A 19108-nucleotide genomic window follows, 5' to 3' on the forward strand; every position below is an offset into this window, starting at 1 on the left:
CTTTTTTTCTTCTTTTCTTTTTTTTTTTTTTTCTATTTTTATTCTCCAGGCTTATTTCAGAAAAGCCACCAGGAAGTTACTGGGTTGAGGTTTCTGTTGTAGAAGTGTATAATAATGAAATTTTTGATCTTCTGGCCAAAGACAGTTTTGGAAAAGTATCTGGCGTCAAACGTGATGTTGTCACAACCAGAGAAGGAAAGAGTGATGTTCCATTGCTTATGCATGAGTAAGTGCTTGATTTGATCCTTATTGTCTGACCCTGATCTGGTGTCAATGCAACGTATAGCTGTCAGAAAATTGCATTATAGGCACCAGTTATCGCTTCTAAACAGTGAGTCTTCACTGTGTGCAAAAGAACAGTTCTCACTGTTGCCATTAGCTCAGTCTGTTAGACTGCAGTTGGCTGCAAATGTCAAAATACTTTCAGAAATAACAGTACATTTAGTTTGGGTTATACTCCTGTGTTAAGTGCTTTCTACTCAGAATACCTGAAGATATTTGTGCATTTTTTTTGTTGCTGGACCTCGGGCATCTTGTCAGCTGTAGAAAAAGAAGGGGTAACCCACTCAAAAAGCATTTGCCTTTCTTACCAAATTATAAAATTTACAGATTATAATAGAAATGTTTGTATTTCTTATAGATTTTTTAAGCAGCTGTAGAGTGCTAGTTTTCCCTACACACCCTGGAGTTAAAAAAGTACTTTAGAAAGAAGCATCTTTTAAATGATCTTTTAATATAAATACCTATCTTACACTGCTTAGTATTCTGTTTTCTTAACTGGAGGCATTAAAGTGGGAATTGACATTCTGACATTTGAACCTGTAGTTCTCACAAATCCAGGTTCTTCAAACTAAAAGCTAAGAAGTAGCTAAGATTTAACAGGTGGGTTGAACTAGATGATCTCCAGAGGTCCCTTCCAATCCCAACCATTCTGTGATTCCACCTATTCAGTTTTAAAATTGTGTCAGTGTATGGTAAGTTTGATTCTTACTTACACATCTCGGCGGTATAGGGGAGCTAAGGCGTTTAAGGCTACAACCAAACTTATTTTAATGCCTCCTTGTACTTACTAAGCATTACAAAGGCTTATTCTAGTACACATAGGAATGATGCTCAGTGTTACATATGTGTAGTATACAAAGCAAATGTATAATACTTTCATGTTATACATAAACCACTTGCCTAATTAGACTGTAAAAACCGCATGCTAATAACAATTCATCAATTAAAAAGAGTGAATCTCTTTCAGATGCCTCAGTTTAGTAATGGGTGTGGAGTTTATGCTCGTATTAAATCAGCATTAGCAAACAAGCTTTTGACAAGCAGTACTAATGGCACCAGAGAGCTGATGCTGCCTGATGTAATTAAGGTACTGGACATCTCCCTGTGAGCAGTCAGCATTTGAATAGATTCCAGAAGGGAACTTTTCTGCTTGTGCACTACAGAGAGGTCTAGAAACTTAGAAAACAAGTTCAGCTCCTTGGGCAAATAATGTTTGTGAAAAGAAACATCTTACCCTATTGAAATGTTTAGCAAAATATTGTAGTGGTTTATGTTTCTGGGGAAAATATGATATTTTTCTTCACTTCTCTATAATAATGCTTGTCATGGCCTGATCTCTGCTTTTCCAGGAGGAATTAGAAGTCAGATATGAAAAGCATTCCCCCCCCACCCCAATTAAAATAAAACACTCCCTCAGTGGAAATAACTGAAGGCAGTATTCTTGTCTTGTGGGACTTAGTCACATAAGCAGACTAGTAGTTGTTTGTTTATGTGGGTTTATACTAGTGCCAGAAAGCCTTGATAAAAATACAAGAATGTACCAGAGGGTTGCGCAAACATACTTTTGTTCTACCTTGTTATACACATTAATTGACTTGTATTTTCTAGCCATTGAACTGCTCATAGAAAAGTGGGACCCCAGAGAAATTGTAAAGTGTCTTTATTTACCATGGGGGCTATATAGCTTTCCTTTCTTTCTGTGAAATAATAATCACTGCAATATTCTAGGAAGGATTAACATTTGCAGCTGGGGCATGAATGTTCTTCAGTCTGGAGGTTAAATATTATTTCCAGAGATATTCTGCATCCTTGATTGTACTGTGCATGCTCCATAAGAGCATGGAATAAATTAAAAATTACTGGATCTTGATATGATGAATCCTTTTGCCTTCTCTGTCTGTACTGTGCTGAGTGGTGGGTTTCTCTCAGTCTTTGTTCTTGGATTTCCCCAGCTGTGACTCTACTCCAGCTCTTAGCATCTGGTTAAGGGTCTGCTGTCAAAGGAATGAAAAACTCCTTCAGAAGAGGCTGGGAGCAGAGCCTAACCTGTGTTTGCTGAACCTTTCCTGAAGGAACTGATATTTTTCCTTTGACTAGAGAAGAAAGGAACAGTATGAGTTGGAAAATGAAGATGGGTGCATATAGTATGGGTATGATGGGAGCTGAATTTTCCCTGCTTCATCAGAACCTCCAAGTAATTTTTTATTATGGTATTTCAGAAACCAATATACTGGCCTGGTTTCATTCCTGAAAAATGCCTACTCCCCAAGGGAGGTTTGCATAGTTAGTGGGTGACCCCTTTCTTTTCCTAGGCTTTTGGGAAAGGAGAAGTGAGATGTAGCTGGACTAGTGCCATAAAGAAAAGAACTAGAAGCTGCAATAAGGTTTCATTTGTCCTTCTAGTTAATAAAATGGCTGCTCTGTTTATTTCTGTACATTTTAATTTATGGAAAAGGAACTTGGAGCCTTGAACTATGCATCTCTTAAAAACCACTTATCTCAATCAATTAATAAATACTCAGTTCTAATGCAAATATAAATAACAATATGGACTTGTATCTCAATTACAATGCAAGCGGTGAAAAAGTCCAATTCATAAACAGCTTATATTAATAATTACACAGATAGATTAATAAGTAAAAGCAAACTCAAAGTAAGGGAACCATTGAGTGAGGCCACCCAGCTGCCTGAAATCTAAAGTAAACATCTGGTGCTTTGAATAAAAACACATCCTCATTTGTGATAATATTTCGTCTAGAATATACTGGCCTGCTGGGTCTCATTGGCTTCTCCATATATTCATTAAAGTACAGTAGTCTCTTTCCCACTAACATGTACATCTTACTGAATCACAAAAACCTCAGTTTCTTTCTTCTTTTACGGCTTGGTTGTCTTTGGAGAACATTCAGCATTAAATTTTTAACCTAACCACAACAGGGATTCTCTTTGTAGAATCTGGTCCTAGAACGTGCGGTACATAGAGCATGATAAAGTCATAGAGATTATACTAAAAAGTTATTACTGTCAGTCCTGCTGAGAAGCTGCTGTTGCAGACTTGCAGCGCTGGCCTGGGGATGCTTTTTACCTCCAAATTCAACTGCAGTTTCGCAGTGGGTGACCAACACTGGCAGCAGACCCTGAGGCCCGTCTGCTTCTGCAGAGGCTGGTTGGAGGACAGCAGCTTGTGGGTCTGACCCCCTGCGGCAGCCGACTGCCTGTCGCTGCATCCCAGTGACGGCTGCTGATCTCTCAGGCCATCCAGCCCTGGCTGACCAGTTACCGGAAGATGAAGTTCCAAACTTGGGAAGGCAGGATCTGCCTCCTTGGACCTGAGGCAATAGTCAGACGACCCTGGGGTGAGGCTCTGCCCCCTCTGGCCATAGGAACTAGAGCCGCTGCTGCCCTGCTGGTGCTCACACAGCCAGGGAGACGTTCCCAGGGGATGCAGAGGGGCAGAGATGTTACAGGGGAGGCCACTTCTGCTGCTCAAGATTGACAGCAGACGTCTATAATCATCATTTGGCTCTTGCAGCCCTGGTTACACAGGACTTTTAGGCTACACAGCTTTTAGGTTGCCGCTTCTCTTAAATGTCGCATAGCGAGCCTAAGTGTTTTTCTGTTCTTCAAATGCGCTTGCTTTATTTTCAGAGGAAATTGTTTTAGCTGGGTATAGCTCTTTTGTCTCTGAACTCTTCAAGTGTGGCTGCTCTTAGCACAAACTAAGTTTGTGCCCAGTGTGACTTTGACTGCAATCGGCCCAATCTAAGTCATGCCTTTTATCACATGCTTGCTTTTCCTGAGTGTAGCAATGCAGAACTGAGCCTGTAGCCTGTCAAGAGGGTTATTAATGGGTCTGGTGTTACAGGGCATTCAGTAACCAGGCTGTGATATGCAGTCATAATAATTTATACCCTCATCTAGAAACCAGTGTTTAGGTGATGTCACTTGAGTGATTATTGAAGAAGGCAAAGCTGTGAAAGGAAAGAGTAGGCAAGCTTACCTCATTATTTTTGAAATGTTGCGAACCTGGAGGAAATCACAGGGTTTCTTTCTTTAGCTAATCAGTTTATTTCAATTTCTGTGTTAGGTTTTTGTCCTTTGATTGGTCATATTTACAGTATTTCCTTTAACTGGAAAAGAAAACAGACAGTATGAGATTAAATGGCCTATAGAAACCTATGCCTGTCTATTCTGACACTGTGCTGGAGTCTCTGCTCATTGAACAGTGCAATGGAAATTTCTTCCAAGGATTCTTGATTTAATTCCAAATGTGAAATATGATTTATATGACTTCTAAAGGCCCAGAGAATTTCCCCTGTCCTGTCCCCACCCTCCCACCCCCCGCAAATTCTGCAACTCCCAAAGAACAGGAGCTACCTCAACATAAACTGGACAATTCCACTCCTGTAAGATCAGAGATTCCAGGCACATCTAAGGCTGTGTCTTTTCTTCCAAAGTGTGCAGGTGTAGAAATTTCAGTCCCTTCTAGAGCAGAGCTGTAGTACCTATAGACCCACAAGGCTGGCAAGCCACTTCTTCAACACTTTCAGTACTACATCACAGCTTTTGTCTTGAATTTTCATCTTGGACTACATCCCACTGAAAAGGTCTATATACAGTTGTTTGTGCAGCTCAAAACTGAGATTAGTTTAAGGAGTAAAAAGAGTGGGGAAGTGGAAATGCTCAGATTCACATCTAAGTTGTCACCTTTCTCATGTGATTTTTACTGAGTCAGTTAAATCATCTGCTTTTTTCTTTACTTCCTAGGACTGTTGAAAATGCATCAGAGTTTTTGCATCTAGTCAACAAAGGCCTACAGCTGAGAGTCAGGCACCCAACACTGGTGCATGCTCATTCCTCTCGTTCTCATCTGGTAGTTACATTGACCATAACGACAATTGTCTCTGCAGATAACTTTGGTAAGTAATGTGTTACTAAAATATGTCTAGAGACAGTTGTTTTTTTGAAAAACAGTCTGTGGACTGAGAGGTTTTCATGTTGTTTTTTCCTCCTTTTTTCCAACGTTTAATACATTCCCTCAGTTCCTTTTCCCTGGTTTAACTTCTACATACCTTCCTAAATAACAGACCAGTTTGGTGTTTGAATGCTACTGAAAGTTTCACTTTCATAAAAACTTTTACTTTTCTTTACATGTCTTGAGAGAGAGTTCTTGAAGCTTTATACCATGAAACAACTAATGAAATAAATGTTATTCATAAGTCATAAGATAAGGTATAAGATAGATAAAATATCACTAAGGTAAATATTCCAATACGGTAGTTAAATCTCTTTGTGTGGCATATAATTATTCATACTAAGTTTGTGGTAAAGCTAACTATGCATTTTAGGGATCATGATATGATTTGGGGTAAGAAAGAATTATTTTTTTACCCGAGGCCTTGCAAAAACATCCATTAAATTCAGTGTCTCTTGAACTGTTAATAATAGGACACTGTAGAAACAAACAACGTAGCTGTTTTATTTACTGTTGCAAACCCCGTATTTCTACTTTTCATTACCACACCAAGATTTATCAGTTTATTGCTTTATGAATAACTTCGGCTTTTGGGGGGTTAACTTTGTTTTCTTTGCTCATGTTATAATTAGGCTCTCTGCTTCCAGTGCTGTGGTCCATCTCCTTCATACTTTGCAACAACAATATGGTTTTAGAAAGTGGAAAATATTTAACATTTTTTTCTCTTAGATTGCTATCAGAAATTAAACCAACGATATCAGCGAAACAGAACAAACAGTGGCCTCGCTTACCTATGGGCCTTGCCAAAAGACACAGTTACTTTACAAGTTGCAGCTCCAGTGTTCCAGATGTTTGCTCTAGCCCATTCCAGATTCTTGTCAATCAGACAGATGTTACTTTTCAAAACACGGTGTTTACACCGTTAGCACACCGGCCATCTTGTCTAGTCCAGAATTCCCTTGGCCCTTTTGAATTGCCATTGCTGTACTGTGTCATGCTGTCTGGCAGCAAAGCTCCACAGAAATGTCTAATTTAAGTTGAATGCAGACTCAGGCTTTCAGCAGTGCTTGGATGAAGATGCACGATGTGTGCAGGCAGAGCAGCGCTGCAAATGGGGCCTTGCTGCAGCAGTGGGGCAGTGCATTCTGTCTTGTTTAAAAGGAGCAATTCCTGATTCGAAAGACAGATGCAATTGTCAAATGTCTCAACACTGGAGATCTAAGTCACTAAATAAAAAGTTATTAAGTTTATGATGAGTTCTGCACCTAGAGCCAGGCTGACAAGCCAGCACTTTTTCAGGCTTGATTAAGGTCTTCTAGCATTTTGTTTCAGTATTATCTGTTGTTTGAGGAGAGCAGTTACTTAATTTCCCCATCTCAAACTGAAGAGGAGCAAGAAAATTTATTTTTACACTGTATGGCCTGAAACCATTTATTCTGTATAAACCAACACAGCTGCTCTGTCTACACTGTGAGCAGCCAGCTTGGGTTTTAGCAACAGCCTACCTGGAGAAGTACAGAGCTCTGCAACACCATTCAGTTTGTTCCTCACTCAAGTTTTGCAGCTGGGAACTTCGTAGTATTGCAGCTAGACTTTTTAAGCACCCAAGGGAGTCTTTTGTCTCTATTACTTGTAGCAGGGTACGTGCCTTTTATTCTTTTATGGCTTTCAGAGAGAGAGATGGATGAAAACCAAAACATTGAAGAAAACAAGCAAAACTGCTTTGGGAAAGCCCTTTTGCATATATTCCTTATAAGCTAATGTGAAAGCAGCTTTCCCAAAGAATCTGTCTTCCTCTTCCTTCCCAGCAGAGTGAAAGCCAGATGCTGCTGTTGAGGAAGAGGAAGGACATGAAGCAGTCTGGTGCAGCTACAGAACTACTAGTAGTAGTATGTAACCAACCTGAACAAGTGGAAGTAATGCTGTTGAGGCCAATAGCCCATCATGTGAAGGCACAGCAATGGCATATGAGGGCTGAAGGGAGTCTAGAGGGAACAGCAGAAAAGTACAAAATAGAAGAGGCAAGATAATTGATTTTTTAAATTTTTGTTTGTTTGTTTGTTTTGCCAGAGCACCAGCAGGTGATGTTTCAAATACACAGAAACACACTTCAGAGCTTACTGCTCCCAAACATCCAAAATCTCACTTTGGTTGTTGTCAATCTAAAGCATGAAAAAATGCCTCTTAAAGTCCTTATTAGAGTCCTGCTTCTTGTTTTCCATGCAGAAGTGTGAACAACAGGGGTATTAGATAAAACACAACCTAAACAAGTCTTGTTACCAATGGGTACAATTGGTTTGATGAACAAAAGCTTAAAACAGAAAAAGTCATTCATCCTGCCTGTGCCATTGATTCTGACTTGTATATTACTTTTGTTAGGATAGCCTAAACCAGCAGATACTGTTCTTCCCCTATTGATGCCCCATTTTTTCCCCAACCCAGTTTCCAGTGTCAGTGAGAAGCTCTCCTTGTTTGTTTTTCCCATTAACCAGGTATTTTATGGGAAGATGAACAAACGAGTCAGCGACTGAATAAAGAAGTTTCCTGCACCTTTCCACAAAAAATGAGGGACAATAAATCCACCTCTTCTTCTAGAGCCTCTTCACCAGCACAGCTCGAAGCAACTGAGAAAATGAAGCAAGTCAAAACTAGATTGCAGCTGGTGGACCTGGCTGGTAGCGAGTGTGTTGGTGAGTGAATGTGTCTGTTTATGGAATGGTGGGCATGGACCCTCACAGATCTGGGTTAAAATAGCTGCCTTTGCCTCTTTATGTAGGGATATGTGCTAGCCTGCTTCACACAGGGGGTGGTTCAAATACACAGATCCTGGAATAAGCAAAAAATTGGGGGCTGATTGTTCCAGTTTTACACTAGTACAGTTTAAGTGAAAAATCTGACTGCATAAGACTAAAATAAAAGCCCAGGGCGGTTACCCATATCATAGGTATATTATTTGGTCAGACTGGTTTTATTAGGCCTGTTTTTCTACTCTGTGAATTAGCATGTCTTTGTACAGAAATGTTTAAAGTGCATAAATTATTTAAATATTACAAATATCTATAATAATTGATATCAGCACGTGTGGGTTTTTCTGCCTTGCTGTGAAAAAAGTCTTGGAGGAAATTAGTGTTGAAACGATAATATTGTTTTCATGGTTTCTTCAAAGAATTTTTCTCCTCCCCCTCCTCTATGCACACAATAATTTCAAAAACTTGATTATTTCCTAAAGAACAAGCTTTCTTACCAAGAAAAGCCATGCAGCCAAATGTACCATTCCAGAAATAATGTTTTGAAAACTGAACCAGTATTATGAAAGAGTCTTTTACTTTACTGCCAAGAATTCTTGCTTTTGCTCACTGTTAAACTTTTGTTCTACAGAGAAACCTAATATAATACATTATAGTTTTCATTTGCTCTAAGTGCTGGAAACTGTTTGGTAAATGAGCTACAATGTGTGTGTTTGTTCTCTCAGCTCTACCAGGGCAAACGTTTACTTGGTTTAGGGCTTGGTGGGCCACATCCCCCAGTGAAGCCCAGAAGAACTGTGCTCACACAGATCAGTGTTAGATGTAGCACAGCCTAACCTCTGCCATCAACTATGCTGGTGAAGATTTGAAGATGTTGAACTTATTCTGATAAAAATTACAGCAGCTATTAACTCATAATTGGTTTAATATGTGGACAAATCTAAGTGAGCAGCAGTAGCAGGCATCTTGTGCGCTTTCAGTGTCCATCAGCACCCCGTCTGGTTGGCTCCACAGCCATCCTGGACCATTTTCAGCATTTACTAAGTGGTCCCTTTTTAGCAAACTAGGTTTCAGTTTGAAAGCTCAGCTAAATGCTTTGATAATCAATGGTTTAAACATGTTACCCTCTCACGTGTTTGAAGTTTTCTGGTTTAGGGTGCTATCCATTGTCTCAGGAGTCCACCTTCACCGACCATAGAAGAACCCCAGGGATGTCTGTAGACACAGTAAAGCCAGATTATTGACACCCTGTGGCAAGGTCTTCCAAACCGTTTTGCTCTGTGACTCTCTGCAAAGAGAGTCTACCGCTCCAGCCTCATCTTTTCCAAGTTTCATTTCTCCAGCCCTCACTGTCCAGACTTCTGTTAGGTTTTTTTCCTGTAACTGTGCATTTTTACACTTGCCTCTTGAACACCTGTTTTGTTCTCCCTGTTGGGAAAATACTGGCTTAAAGGGAAAACAAGATCCCTTGCCTCTCTCTGTACAGCCTCTTTGTCTCTCCAGAGGTAGAACAAAAGGCAGTTGCAGGATCTGTCATCCGTCTGCCATTAGCTTGGCCCAGCATAGATCGTGTGCTCTGTCTAATGAGAAGTGATTGCAGGTGCATCTGCAGCTCATTCCTTAACCTTCCTTCAAAGAGCAGAAATACTGATCGATGTATTGGCAGTCTGCAGTAAACGGTCGCTGCATTTTGCTTTTGGCAGGGGTGGACTGGAAGTCAAGGTTCAGAATTTGAGTTCAAAAATGTGGTGTCAAAAGTCTATGATACAGCAACAGAATCTTTCACAATTCCAGTTGAAGCAGCTTTGCTTAGTGTTGCCGTTGCCCTTTTCTGCACTGTCCTAGGCATGTCTGGAGTGACTGGTGCAGCACTGAGAGAAACGTCACTTATTAACCGCAGCTTGTCCGCCCTAGCAGATGTTCTTGGAGCAATAGCAGAGCAGCGATCTCATGTACCGTATCGAAACAGCAAACTTACGCATCTGCTTCAGGACTCTGTAGGTAAGAGGTTATTCTGACTTCCGCTTAACGACATAGATTTCCCAATCTTTCCCCTCCTTTGTTGTGTAAAACTAGAGGATGATTTTGTATTGCTGCCTTCTATGTGGGCCTCTGTTCAAAGTCTCTGGCTCTGAAGCAGTGTGAGTACACAATGAGAGCTCTGAACTCCTCCTGAATTTGACTAAACGTTGTTTCCAAGGTTCAGTTTAGGAATACACTTGTAAAAATCACAACATCTCTAACAGGATCGTGTAAAGGGTAGTAATTGCATTTTATTGGTGTTTCATGTCAGGTACAGTTTACAAGTTAAGCTTCAAACTTTATTACTACAGGGTGTAGTCACGTATTTGCACATTCCTTAACCTTGTGCTCTGTAGCAGTAAGACAAAGGAGGGAGATAGAACATATGCATGGACTGTACTACAGCTCCTTCTTGTGTTTGGGTCACCTCCTCTTCTCTAGCTCCTCATCTATGCAGAAACAGTTTTAAAGCAAGACTGATGCCTCCAGCAATATCAGATTTGTATCCATCCATATAGTATATTAGTGCATTTTTGTTCAGCCAGAAAGCATCAGCCCTTTAGTCTCCAGTTCAAGGCATAGACAGTGACAGAGGTAACAGTTCTTCAGAGCTTCTGAAAGACTACTAATTTTTGCTTGAACTTGCAATTTCACCTAGTGCTGGAATCCCCACTGTGAAAAGGGACAGCCAAAGAAAGAAGTGAGTTTAGGAGCTATGTTGTATGGGCACTGAGCCTGGTTTTAGTCAGGTGTACGCCTTGGGTGACACTATTCAGGTGAACTATCAAAAGTGGCAAGTTCCTTGTTTGTTTAATCATTCTCTGTTAACTTCTAATAAGTGTTTTGCTTTATTGCCACAAAATAAGCCATTTTGCCATTACCTTAAATTTATAAACATCTGACAAAGCTTATTGAAGTGCCCAGACCCATAACATACATGCAGACTAACTGATATAGTTAAAAGGGGAAAAAAAAATCCACATTATAAATTGTGAAACATTTATTCTTCTGGGGCAAATGTCATATTGCTAGATATAGACTTCCCTTGAAGGAGCTGTCTGTTTTCAACAGCCCTCTTCGCTGGTAGTCTTTGGCTTCATAAAAGCAATGGTAGGCTATGCTTCATTGTTGGGTAGATTAACACATTACCAGTATATAACTTACTGAAAATAATGAGGTAAATAAGTATGTTTTGTCTTCTTCTTGGTTTTAGGAGGTGATGCTAAACTCTTGGTCATGCTGTGCATCTCTCCACACCAGAAGTACTTAACAGAATCAATGCAGTCTCTGGGATTTGGAACTCGTGCTCGGCAAGTTCAGAGAGGACAAGTCAAGAAAAAAAACTTCCCAGTGCAGAGTAAAGCAAAATAAAACCTAAGACTCCTGTGGAATTAGAGTATTATTAATGAGTTCCTCAGACTGAAATGTATATTGTTGTCCTAAAGCCATTATTTTAGATATCAACTGCCAGATAAAATAAGCAATCCTCAATGTGGCATTAGTAAGCCATAAACCTGCTGATAGTAGCAAGTATTGACAACAGCTACCAACCATGGTGGAATGACATAGAAATAAATCAGGCTTTTTTCAAAAAGCTTCTTTAAGACATGGTTTTGGTGATGTGTTTCCTTTGGGCAAGTAGAACTAAGTCAACAGAGCCCTGATTTTGGATGGCTCATTTCATGGCCAAGGGTGCAGCCTATTTTCTCAACAGAAGACAAGAGTCTAAATGTCATTCCAGTGCTTCAAAGCAGGGAGTGAAATACTTCCCCTCCACTTGGATTAGAATGAGACATGTCACTGTGGCTTGCCTTTCTGTCTAGAATGGATGGAGTCATTCCTAATGCACCATCAAGAGGTAGGGGTGCAAAGGAACCCATCAGCTGTACTGAATGGAGCTCTGTTCTCTGCTTTTAGATAGGAACTAGTGGCAGTAGTGAGATGGAGAAAAAGAAATAAGGCTGTATCTGTTATCCCTCTGGAATGTAGGTTAGGAAGTAAATGAGGGATTGTATGACTTTGAAAATGCACACAAGTTAAATGGTTGGAGTGAATCCCAACTCTGCTGAGTTCACTAAGACTACAACTTTGCCTGTTTTGGATTTTTTGCTCCATGACTGAACAACACATCTTAACAGCTAATGAGACCTACTTGTACAACTGTTCTACTAGTAGTCTGGCCTGTTGGTTCACTTGCATTTCTGAAGCCAGTTAACCATATCACAGCCTTGATGAGAAAAGGATAACCACATTGCTTCCTGTCCATCACACAAATAAAACACCAAAAACCCAGCTCATGATAGGGTGCTTGTCATCTTCAAAAGGCTTTCACTCTCTTACACCAATGCTGCGGCAACATCATGCAGGATTTGTGAATGAAGTTATACTGGGAGAAGTTTCAAGGAAATTTAAGCAATGTTAGAGATGAGAAGTGGTTTTGAGATGAGAAACTGGGTTCAAATAATATCTGATGTGTTTTGAGCACTGCTTTATTGCTCAGCAGAGGCCTTAGGATCCACTCTGAACTTCTACCTCCATCAATCACTCTGCCTCTAGACTTGGAGAGAGGTCAGTGGCAGGTCACTGCAAGAAGGCTTAAATTGCAGCAGCCTGACCAAAAGGCTGGCGTTTGTAGTACTCCAAGTCACTTAACCTTCCCAAGCGTAAATATTTATCCAGAGATTATATAGCATACTATTATTGGAATTTCACCCTTGAATATATAACAGCTGCTGTGGTGCATGCAGTGCTCTGGGGCTCAGAACATTAGCATCGCAACCAGAGAGCTGTAATAATACTTTTTTCCTCAATAATGTTGCAAGGGTAAAAATGCCTTAACTCTACCTGATTCCAGCAGTAACAGATGGGTAGAAAAAGAATCATGACATACGACTTTATGAAGCTGAATGGTCACTGAAGCAACCTCAGGTGAGAAAGTGTCAGAGTGAGGAATGTCAGCCTGGTACGTGAAATGCAGGAGTAGACAGCTTCAGGCTCGCCTTGGTCTCCTGACAAAGAAGCTGCTAAAGCAGCCCAGATTAGAGCTCTAAGGGAGGTTGCGACAAGAAGGGCTAGCTGATTCCACCAGCATCTTTAACTAAGTTCCTCAAATATTTTTGAGGATTTGGAATTTCCAAAGTGTTACATAGAAACGTAACTTGTTAGGAACTGACCTTTCTTTTCTGAGGCTGCTCTTCAGAACTTGGCATTTATTTACAACCTATGTGGTAGGGGAAAAGCAGCAATACTTACTGTTAAAGCTGAGAAATAAACCCCTGAAATATCAGTAAATAGTGAAAGTTTAAGTTTCTATGTTAACATTAACTCTGCCAAATTGTGCACATGCAGCATTCCCTATTCCTGTTTCCCGTATCACTTGGTGTTTGACCCACCCAATGAAATGTACAGGATACATAGGGCAGCAAAGTTAACATTTTGTTCTAAGAACTTTCAGGTTTGGAATTTCCTGGGTGACAGAGACATGATTGTGCAGTCCCAGTGTCAGATGTGATGCACTGAAAGAAAGAAGGGTAAAAGCTGTAAGGGTGAAATGGCTTTACTCTGGTACCTCAGCTGAATTGTCTTCCGCCTGAAGATTCGCTTGTACCTGCTAAAGGAGAGGCAGGGATCTTGAGAGATATAACTGATGTCCTGAGGAGCAAGGAAAACAGCATGTGCCAGGACATATAATTCTCTGCTACAGTAGTTTTCAGATCTTTTAAGCTTTGAAATGACAGCTATGTCAGAAAAGCAGATGTGACATATTCATGGAGCTGACTTTAAGGTTTCCTTTGTTGACCAAAACATTCTGATAAACCAGTCCTCACCATCTTGACACTGTAAAGCTGAAACACATGTACTAACTGGGAGAAAGTGGTATTAGGAAGTGTTCTAAAAAAATTGAGACAGGAAGTCATAATCACCAGGAAAAAGGTGGTGGTTTTTGAGAGTGCCTATGTAGTCTATTTCCTAATACAGCTTTGCTCTCTGGGAGGGCAGGGGTGCAGCAAATGAGAGCAAAACCTACATAAATCAGAAGAAAATCCTTTCAGCGAAGGTTACGAATCCATAGCTCAGCTGCTCTCTTGGTGCATTTACAGCAAGAGCACTCTCAACCCTGCTCAGCCACATCACACCTCCTACCATCCCCTGGCCAGCCTCAGGAAAGAATCATGCCTCTGTGCAGTGATGCAAGGCGCCACAAAACCCCAGCTACCTGTTAGACTGGGCTTTAGCTGTCCCTCTCAAATTTATTCTGCCTTTTTTCCTTGCCCTGCAAACAAACTGAGCAAACCGTTTTAGCAACAGCTGCTAGGAGCCCCCACCTTGTTCTCAAAAAAAAACTTCCCATATTGAAACCATAGCAAACACAATAGAACTTGGTCCTGTGAGCACATCAGTATTCAGCATCCTGGTTTAGTGTCCAGTTGGCCAAGGGTGTGAAGCCTGACCAGTACAGAAGCTGCCTGGGAGGCTCAGGGTCTGGTATTCATATAATCATAGAATCATTTAGGTCAGAAAAGACTTTTAAGGTAATTGAGTTCAAACGTTAACCTAACACTGCTAAGTTCATGGTCTAAACCATGTCCATAAGCACCACATCTACAGGAATTTTACATACATCCAGGGATGGTGAGTCAACCACTTCCCCAGGCAGCCTGTTCCAATGCCTGACAACACTTTCTGTGAAGTTTTTTCTAATATCCAATTTAACCCCCCCTGGTGCAACTTCAGGCCAGTTCCTCATACCCTGTTGCTTGTTACTTGCCAAGGTACTCCAACCATCTTACACAGAGTTGGAATCTGCTTCCACATTGAAAGTACTCCTCACCCCTTGGCACCCCACTCATCCGCTAATTATCAGGCCAAGCACTCTCCTGACAAGCAAAAAAATTGGATTCAGTTCAAAGACTACACGTGTCTTGCCTCACACAAGTGAATGTTTTGGCTTGTAGGATATCTGCAGATGGGACAGGGAAAATGGGGCTCCATCACACCAACCCTCCAAGTCCTACTAGCAGCAAGTGCTCTTCTAAGGTAAAATACACAGATGATGTGTACACATAGACCTACACAAAGGCAGCAGAAGTAGAGACATAGCTAGAATCAGATAATAGCCTTCAAGGTAGAAGTCCAAAATTTGGCCCGAAAGTACAGCTTGGTGTTCACATTTCTCTGTGGATTTATCATTACAGATGGAATTTGTGAAGTGTGGTTGTTGGTTCCCCTTGCAGGAGAAGGAGAGGGATTAATAGAACAGATCCACTTTCAGCAAGAACCTCTACCTCCCTAGTCTAGTGAGGGAGTTCAGGCAAAGCCCCAGCTCTCAGTTTGCCATGGCCAGGGAAACTGATTGCTCAAGAACCTGATTTTGAAGGGAATACAACTGCTATAGAGTTTTTTCATTTATTTTTTCAACTGGATCCCTACAATACCTACCCAGCTCTAATGGCAAACTCTACAGCACTGGTCCAACATGCCGTCCTTCAGCTTTTGTAAATCTGTCCCTGCTTCACTCACGGTACCCGGCTTTCCACACAGCCTGCAATAGGGCAGAGCAGAGCGTATGGCACAGGAGCTGCTTCCCATCAGTTCCCCATGAGGAGGCTGAATTCATCACCCGCAGGGAACACCTTTGCAGCTTAACCACACACTCCCTGAGAGCCCATGGTGAGTGCATGGCTGGCATGCTGTAAATTCACGTTGCAGTTCATAACACCCTGCACCCCTACAGACAGGGTGTTAGTCTTCCTCACCACCCAAAGTCCTGTGAGCAGCAGAGCCCAAGGAAACAGTGGGATCCACAGTTGCTTAACAGTGCTGCATCTCACCAGGGTGCTAAAAAAAACACAACAAACAGCAGTAATTAAACCAGGCAGTGCCTTTGGCCCATTCTTAAACAACACCCTGACCTATGCTGACGTTTGACAATTATATATTTAATTTCCACATGTGGCTTCATGCCTTGGCAGCAGGCACACCACAAGGAGAGGCTGCTCTTGGTTTTAGCCAGGCTAGGAAAACCATAATTAGGATTGGAAGGTTCACAAAAATGTTTAATTTCTTATTAAATTGCTGATTCCATTTTATGAAGCACTTTTCCAAACCTCTGCAGAATGAAACAGCTATTGGGAAAGGTTCTCGGCTCCAGCTGTGGACAAGCAGTTGCCAGCTGATGGGCCTGCAAGTCCCTTCCAACCAGTAGAAGAAGCAGCAGCATCTGCTCACGGAGAAGCAGAAGGGCTCAGAGTGCAAGAACATCAAGGTTACCACAGCCTTCCATAAAACCAGCTTGGTGTTTGAGCAATGACATTAACCATAGCCTCAGCCAGACAAAAATGCAAGCCACATACCATGCAAAGAAGGGCACAGTGTGATCTAATTGAAGGGCACGAGTGAGGGGAAGCATTGTCTAGAATTCTTTTTTCTTACATCCACTTTTGTCAAACCAGGTTTTATCTTGCAATGCATTTTCCCCTTATAATTTTGTTTATATAAAGGGAGACAAAAAAATCTAAGATAAAATTTGAGCCTTCTTGAATTCATGCAAGTACCTCCTGGGAGAGTGGACAGCTACACTTGGTTTTGTTTATTTGAATTCATCTTTCTTTAATAAGCACAAAGGTGCTTGCAGTCTTGACTAAGGTTGGCAACATGTCTGAACAAGAACCATCCCAAAGCTGTGTCAAAATATTCTTCAGTGCCATTTCCAAGTGAGCATTTGCCAGTGTGTCCCCAGGGGCTGGGAGAACGAATGCAGCAAAGGGACAGTCACTGCTGCATTCCAAAGGCTTCAGCTCGTTTCTGGCAATAGGCTGGTGCCAGGAACCGGGGTCTGTGGCTGTGAAGGCACATGGGTACCATTAGTTTTGGGGGTAACCTACAGCCTCGCCAACAGTGCTGGTATGCGGCAGGAACCGCATGGGGCTGCACAGAAAGTGCTGAAGCCAATGGGTAATGCATCTTTGTGCTCATCCCTCTCTGAGCTCTTGGGTTGTGACAGATGAACATAACTTCCCCCTTATTTCATGACAACGTTCCCCTCCACCTCTTAAGATCTCAAATTAAAAAAAAAAAAAAAAGATGATCCCTTTTCCCCTTACCCAAGAGCTAAAGATTGATCAGATAAATCATTTGGAAGAGGAGTCTCAGACTCAATATTTCAATGACATAATCTGATGCTTCAAATTCACCTCTTGTTTGTTCAGTATATGACGTGTCTTTAATGACTTGGAGGTTAGCCTCAGAAAATGTGCTGAAATGCCTAAATGGTCAAGTGACTAGACACATTCAGATGTCACTACTATTAGTTCAAACACCACAGTCTAAAATCAGCAACAAGAGAACTGCAGTCCTCCAGCTATCAGGACCAAGTATTAATATTTAGCATCAACTTTGACGGAAACAATGTGGGGTAAAAAATCCATAGTTATCAAACTCCAGGAACATGAGATTTGCCCATCTTATCCACAGACTTGCAGGTTTAAAGTTGCGCCTTTGCTCATTTCCCTGAGGAACCACAGTTAAGCTGAGTTACCATTGCATTTTTCTTCCAGCTCCTCCAGCTTCATGCTTGCGAGTATCTCCTGCAACACACGTCCCCTCTTGCCCTTTTTCTGTTACATGAAATTACTATCCTGGCTGGTCTGGGTCACTGCCCAGCAGTCACTTAAAGGCAAGCACCAGAAGGGGTGGTTTTCCCTCTCATTTTCCTCTGGACTTTACTAATCAGTTCCTTCCCTCTTCTAAACAAAAATAAAAATAGAACAACAACAAAAACCTCACCCCACTACTATAAAAAGCTTTGGAAGCCACACCAGAAGCTTTGAAGATCCAAGAGGCAGAAGATGATACTTCCTCCCTCACTTCAGATTTTTGGAGTTTTAGCAGCCCAAGCCTCCCTCACCTCTTTCTGAGCACGCACACACACAGTGGCTCTGCCCACTACATGCTCTGAGCTGGCATTTGGAATAACACAAGCTCCAGGTTAAACTCACAACCAGCTTCAGAAATGTGAGCATTTTGCAGAGCAGCTGACGTGTTAGCAAGCAGACCTTCTTCATCCTTTAGCCCCAAGGCCTCTGATACTTCCAGCCCTACATGCTTTGGCCAGGTAGCGCTGATGTTCTTGACACCACATGCATTATACCTGCTCTGATGAGTTGCACCTGTGTTTGAGATCCAGGCATCCTCACTCTTTTCTCCCCACCCATTTCCCAGGGCAGATGCCCACATCCACCCATCCACATGCCACTCAGAAAGGAGCTGGTGCTGCTCTGGCTGGGTCTGCTGCCCAGGCTGAATCCACAGAGAAGGTCTAGGCAATGCTTAACGTCAGCACTTCATAACATGACCAAGCTTAGGCTGCCAGATCTGACAAGTTATGTTGTAGTGTCCAACCTGTGGAGACCAGTTCCCAAAAGAGATGGGATGAAGTTCACAAGAGGTGATTCAATATTGCAGTATCCAAATGAGGACACCCATGGAGATGGCATAGGGCTCAACCCAGAGGGACTACAAACTGGGTGTTGGGAAGGTACCAGTGAAAAAGCCACTGCTCAGGCAACCTCTAGAGGCCATAGAGGGCATTATGTCTCTGGACATCCCCCATGGATGCTGTCTTATGAAGAGACAAGTGCCCCATCTGCTGCTTTCCCAGTCTCCACCCAGAAGAAAGCCATGTAATGCCTCTTTGTGGAAAGCTGTTGTAGATGCGTGGACATCGTACCATGGACACGTACCAGCTGGGAGTTACAGCACTATTTCTTGCTACTGCTGGCTACCTAATGCCATGAGAACCCAGCAACACCTCTTGGTAGAAAGCCTCTTAGATCTGTCAAGACACTACAGCGACACACCCCTTGTGCTCTTTACTTCTCCTCTTATCTTGGCTCATGAAGACTCCAAAACTGCCTGTACCAGCTACCAGAAGAGCAGCAGTGACAGGGGGAATGGGGAATTCAAAGAAGTAAAAGACATCTACAGTCAGACCTGAGCCTGACTTCTGCTCCCTTAACAGAATCTGGTTTACCTGCTAAATTTGGCATAACATTTGCAACAGCAAGGGACAGGATGAGACTGT

The 19108-nt window shown here is 41.8% G+C and overlaps 1 protein-coding gene across 3 annotated transcripts in view; it reads left to right on the forward strand.

The window, feature by feature from the left end:
• Positions 1-11632, forward strand: part of KIF25 (kinesin family member 25) — a 41966-nt gene extending 30334 nt beyond the window's left edge. For all 3 annotated transcript variants that reach the window (XM_065057672.1, XM_065057669.1, XM_065057670.1), the window contains 5 exons: positions 50-226; positions 5050-5201; positions 7750-7947; positions 9850-10005; positions 11240-11632. In XM_065057672.1, coding sequence (XP_064913744.1) covers positions 50-226; positions 5050-5201; positions 7750-7947; positions 9850-10005; positions 11240-11397 — 841 coding nt within the window. In that variant the 3' untranslated portion in view covers positions 11398-11632. The remainder of the gene's footprint in view (positions 1-49; positions 227-5049; positions 5202-7749; positions 7948-9849; positions 10006-11239) is intronic.
• Positions 11633-19108: the final 7476 nt, after the last annotated feature.

The sequence above is a fragment of the Columba livia genome, chromosome 3, assembly GCF_036013475.1.
Source record: "Columba livia isolate bColLiv1 breed racing homer chromosome 3, bColLiv1.pat.W.v2, whole genome shotgun sequence".
Classification (NCBI taxonomy): Eukaryota; Metazoa; Chordata; class Aves; order Columbiformes; family Columbidae; genus Columba; species Columba livia.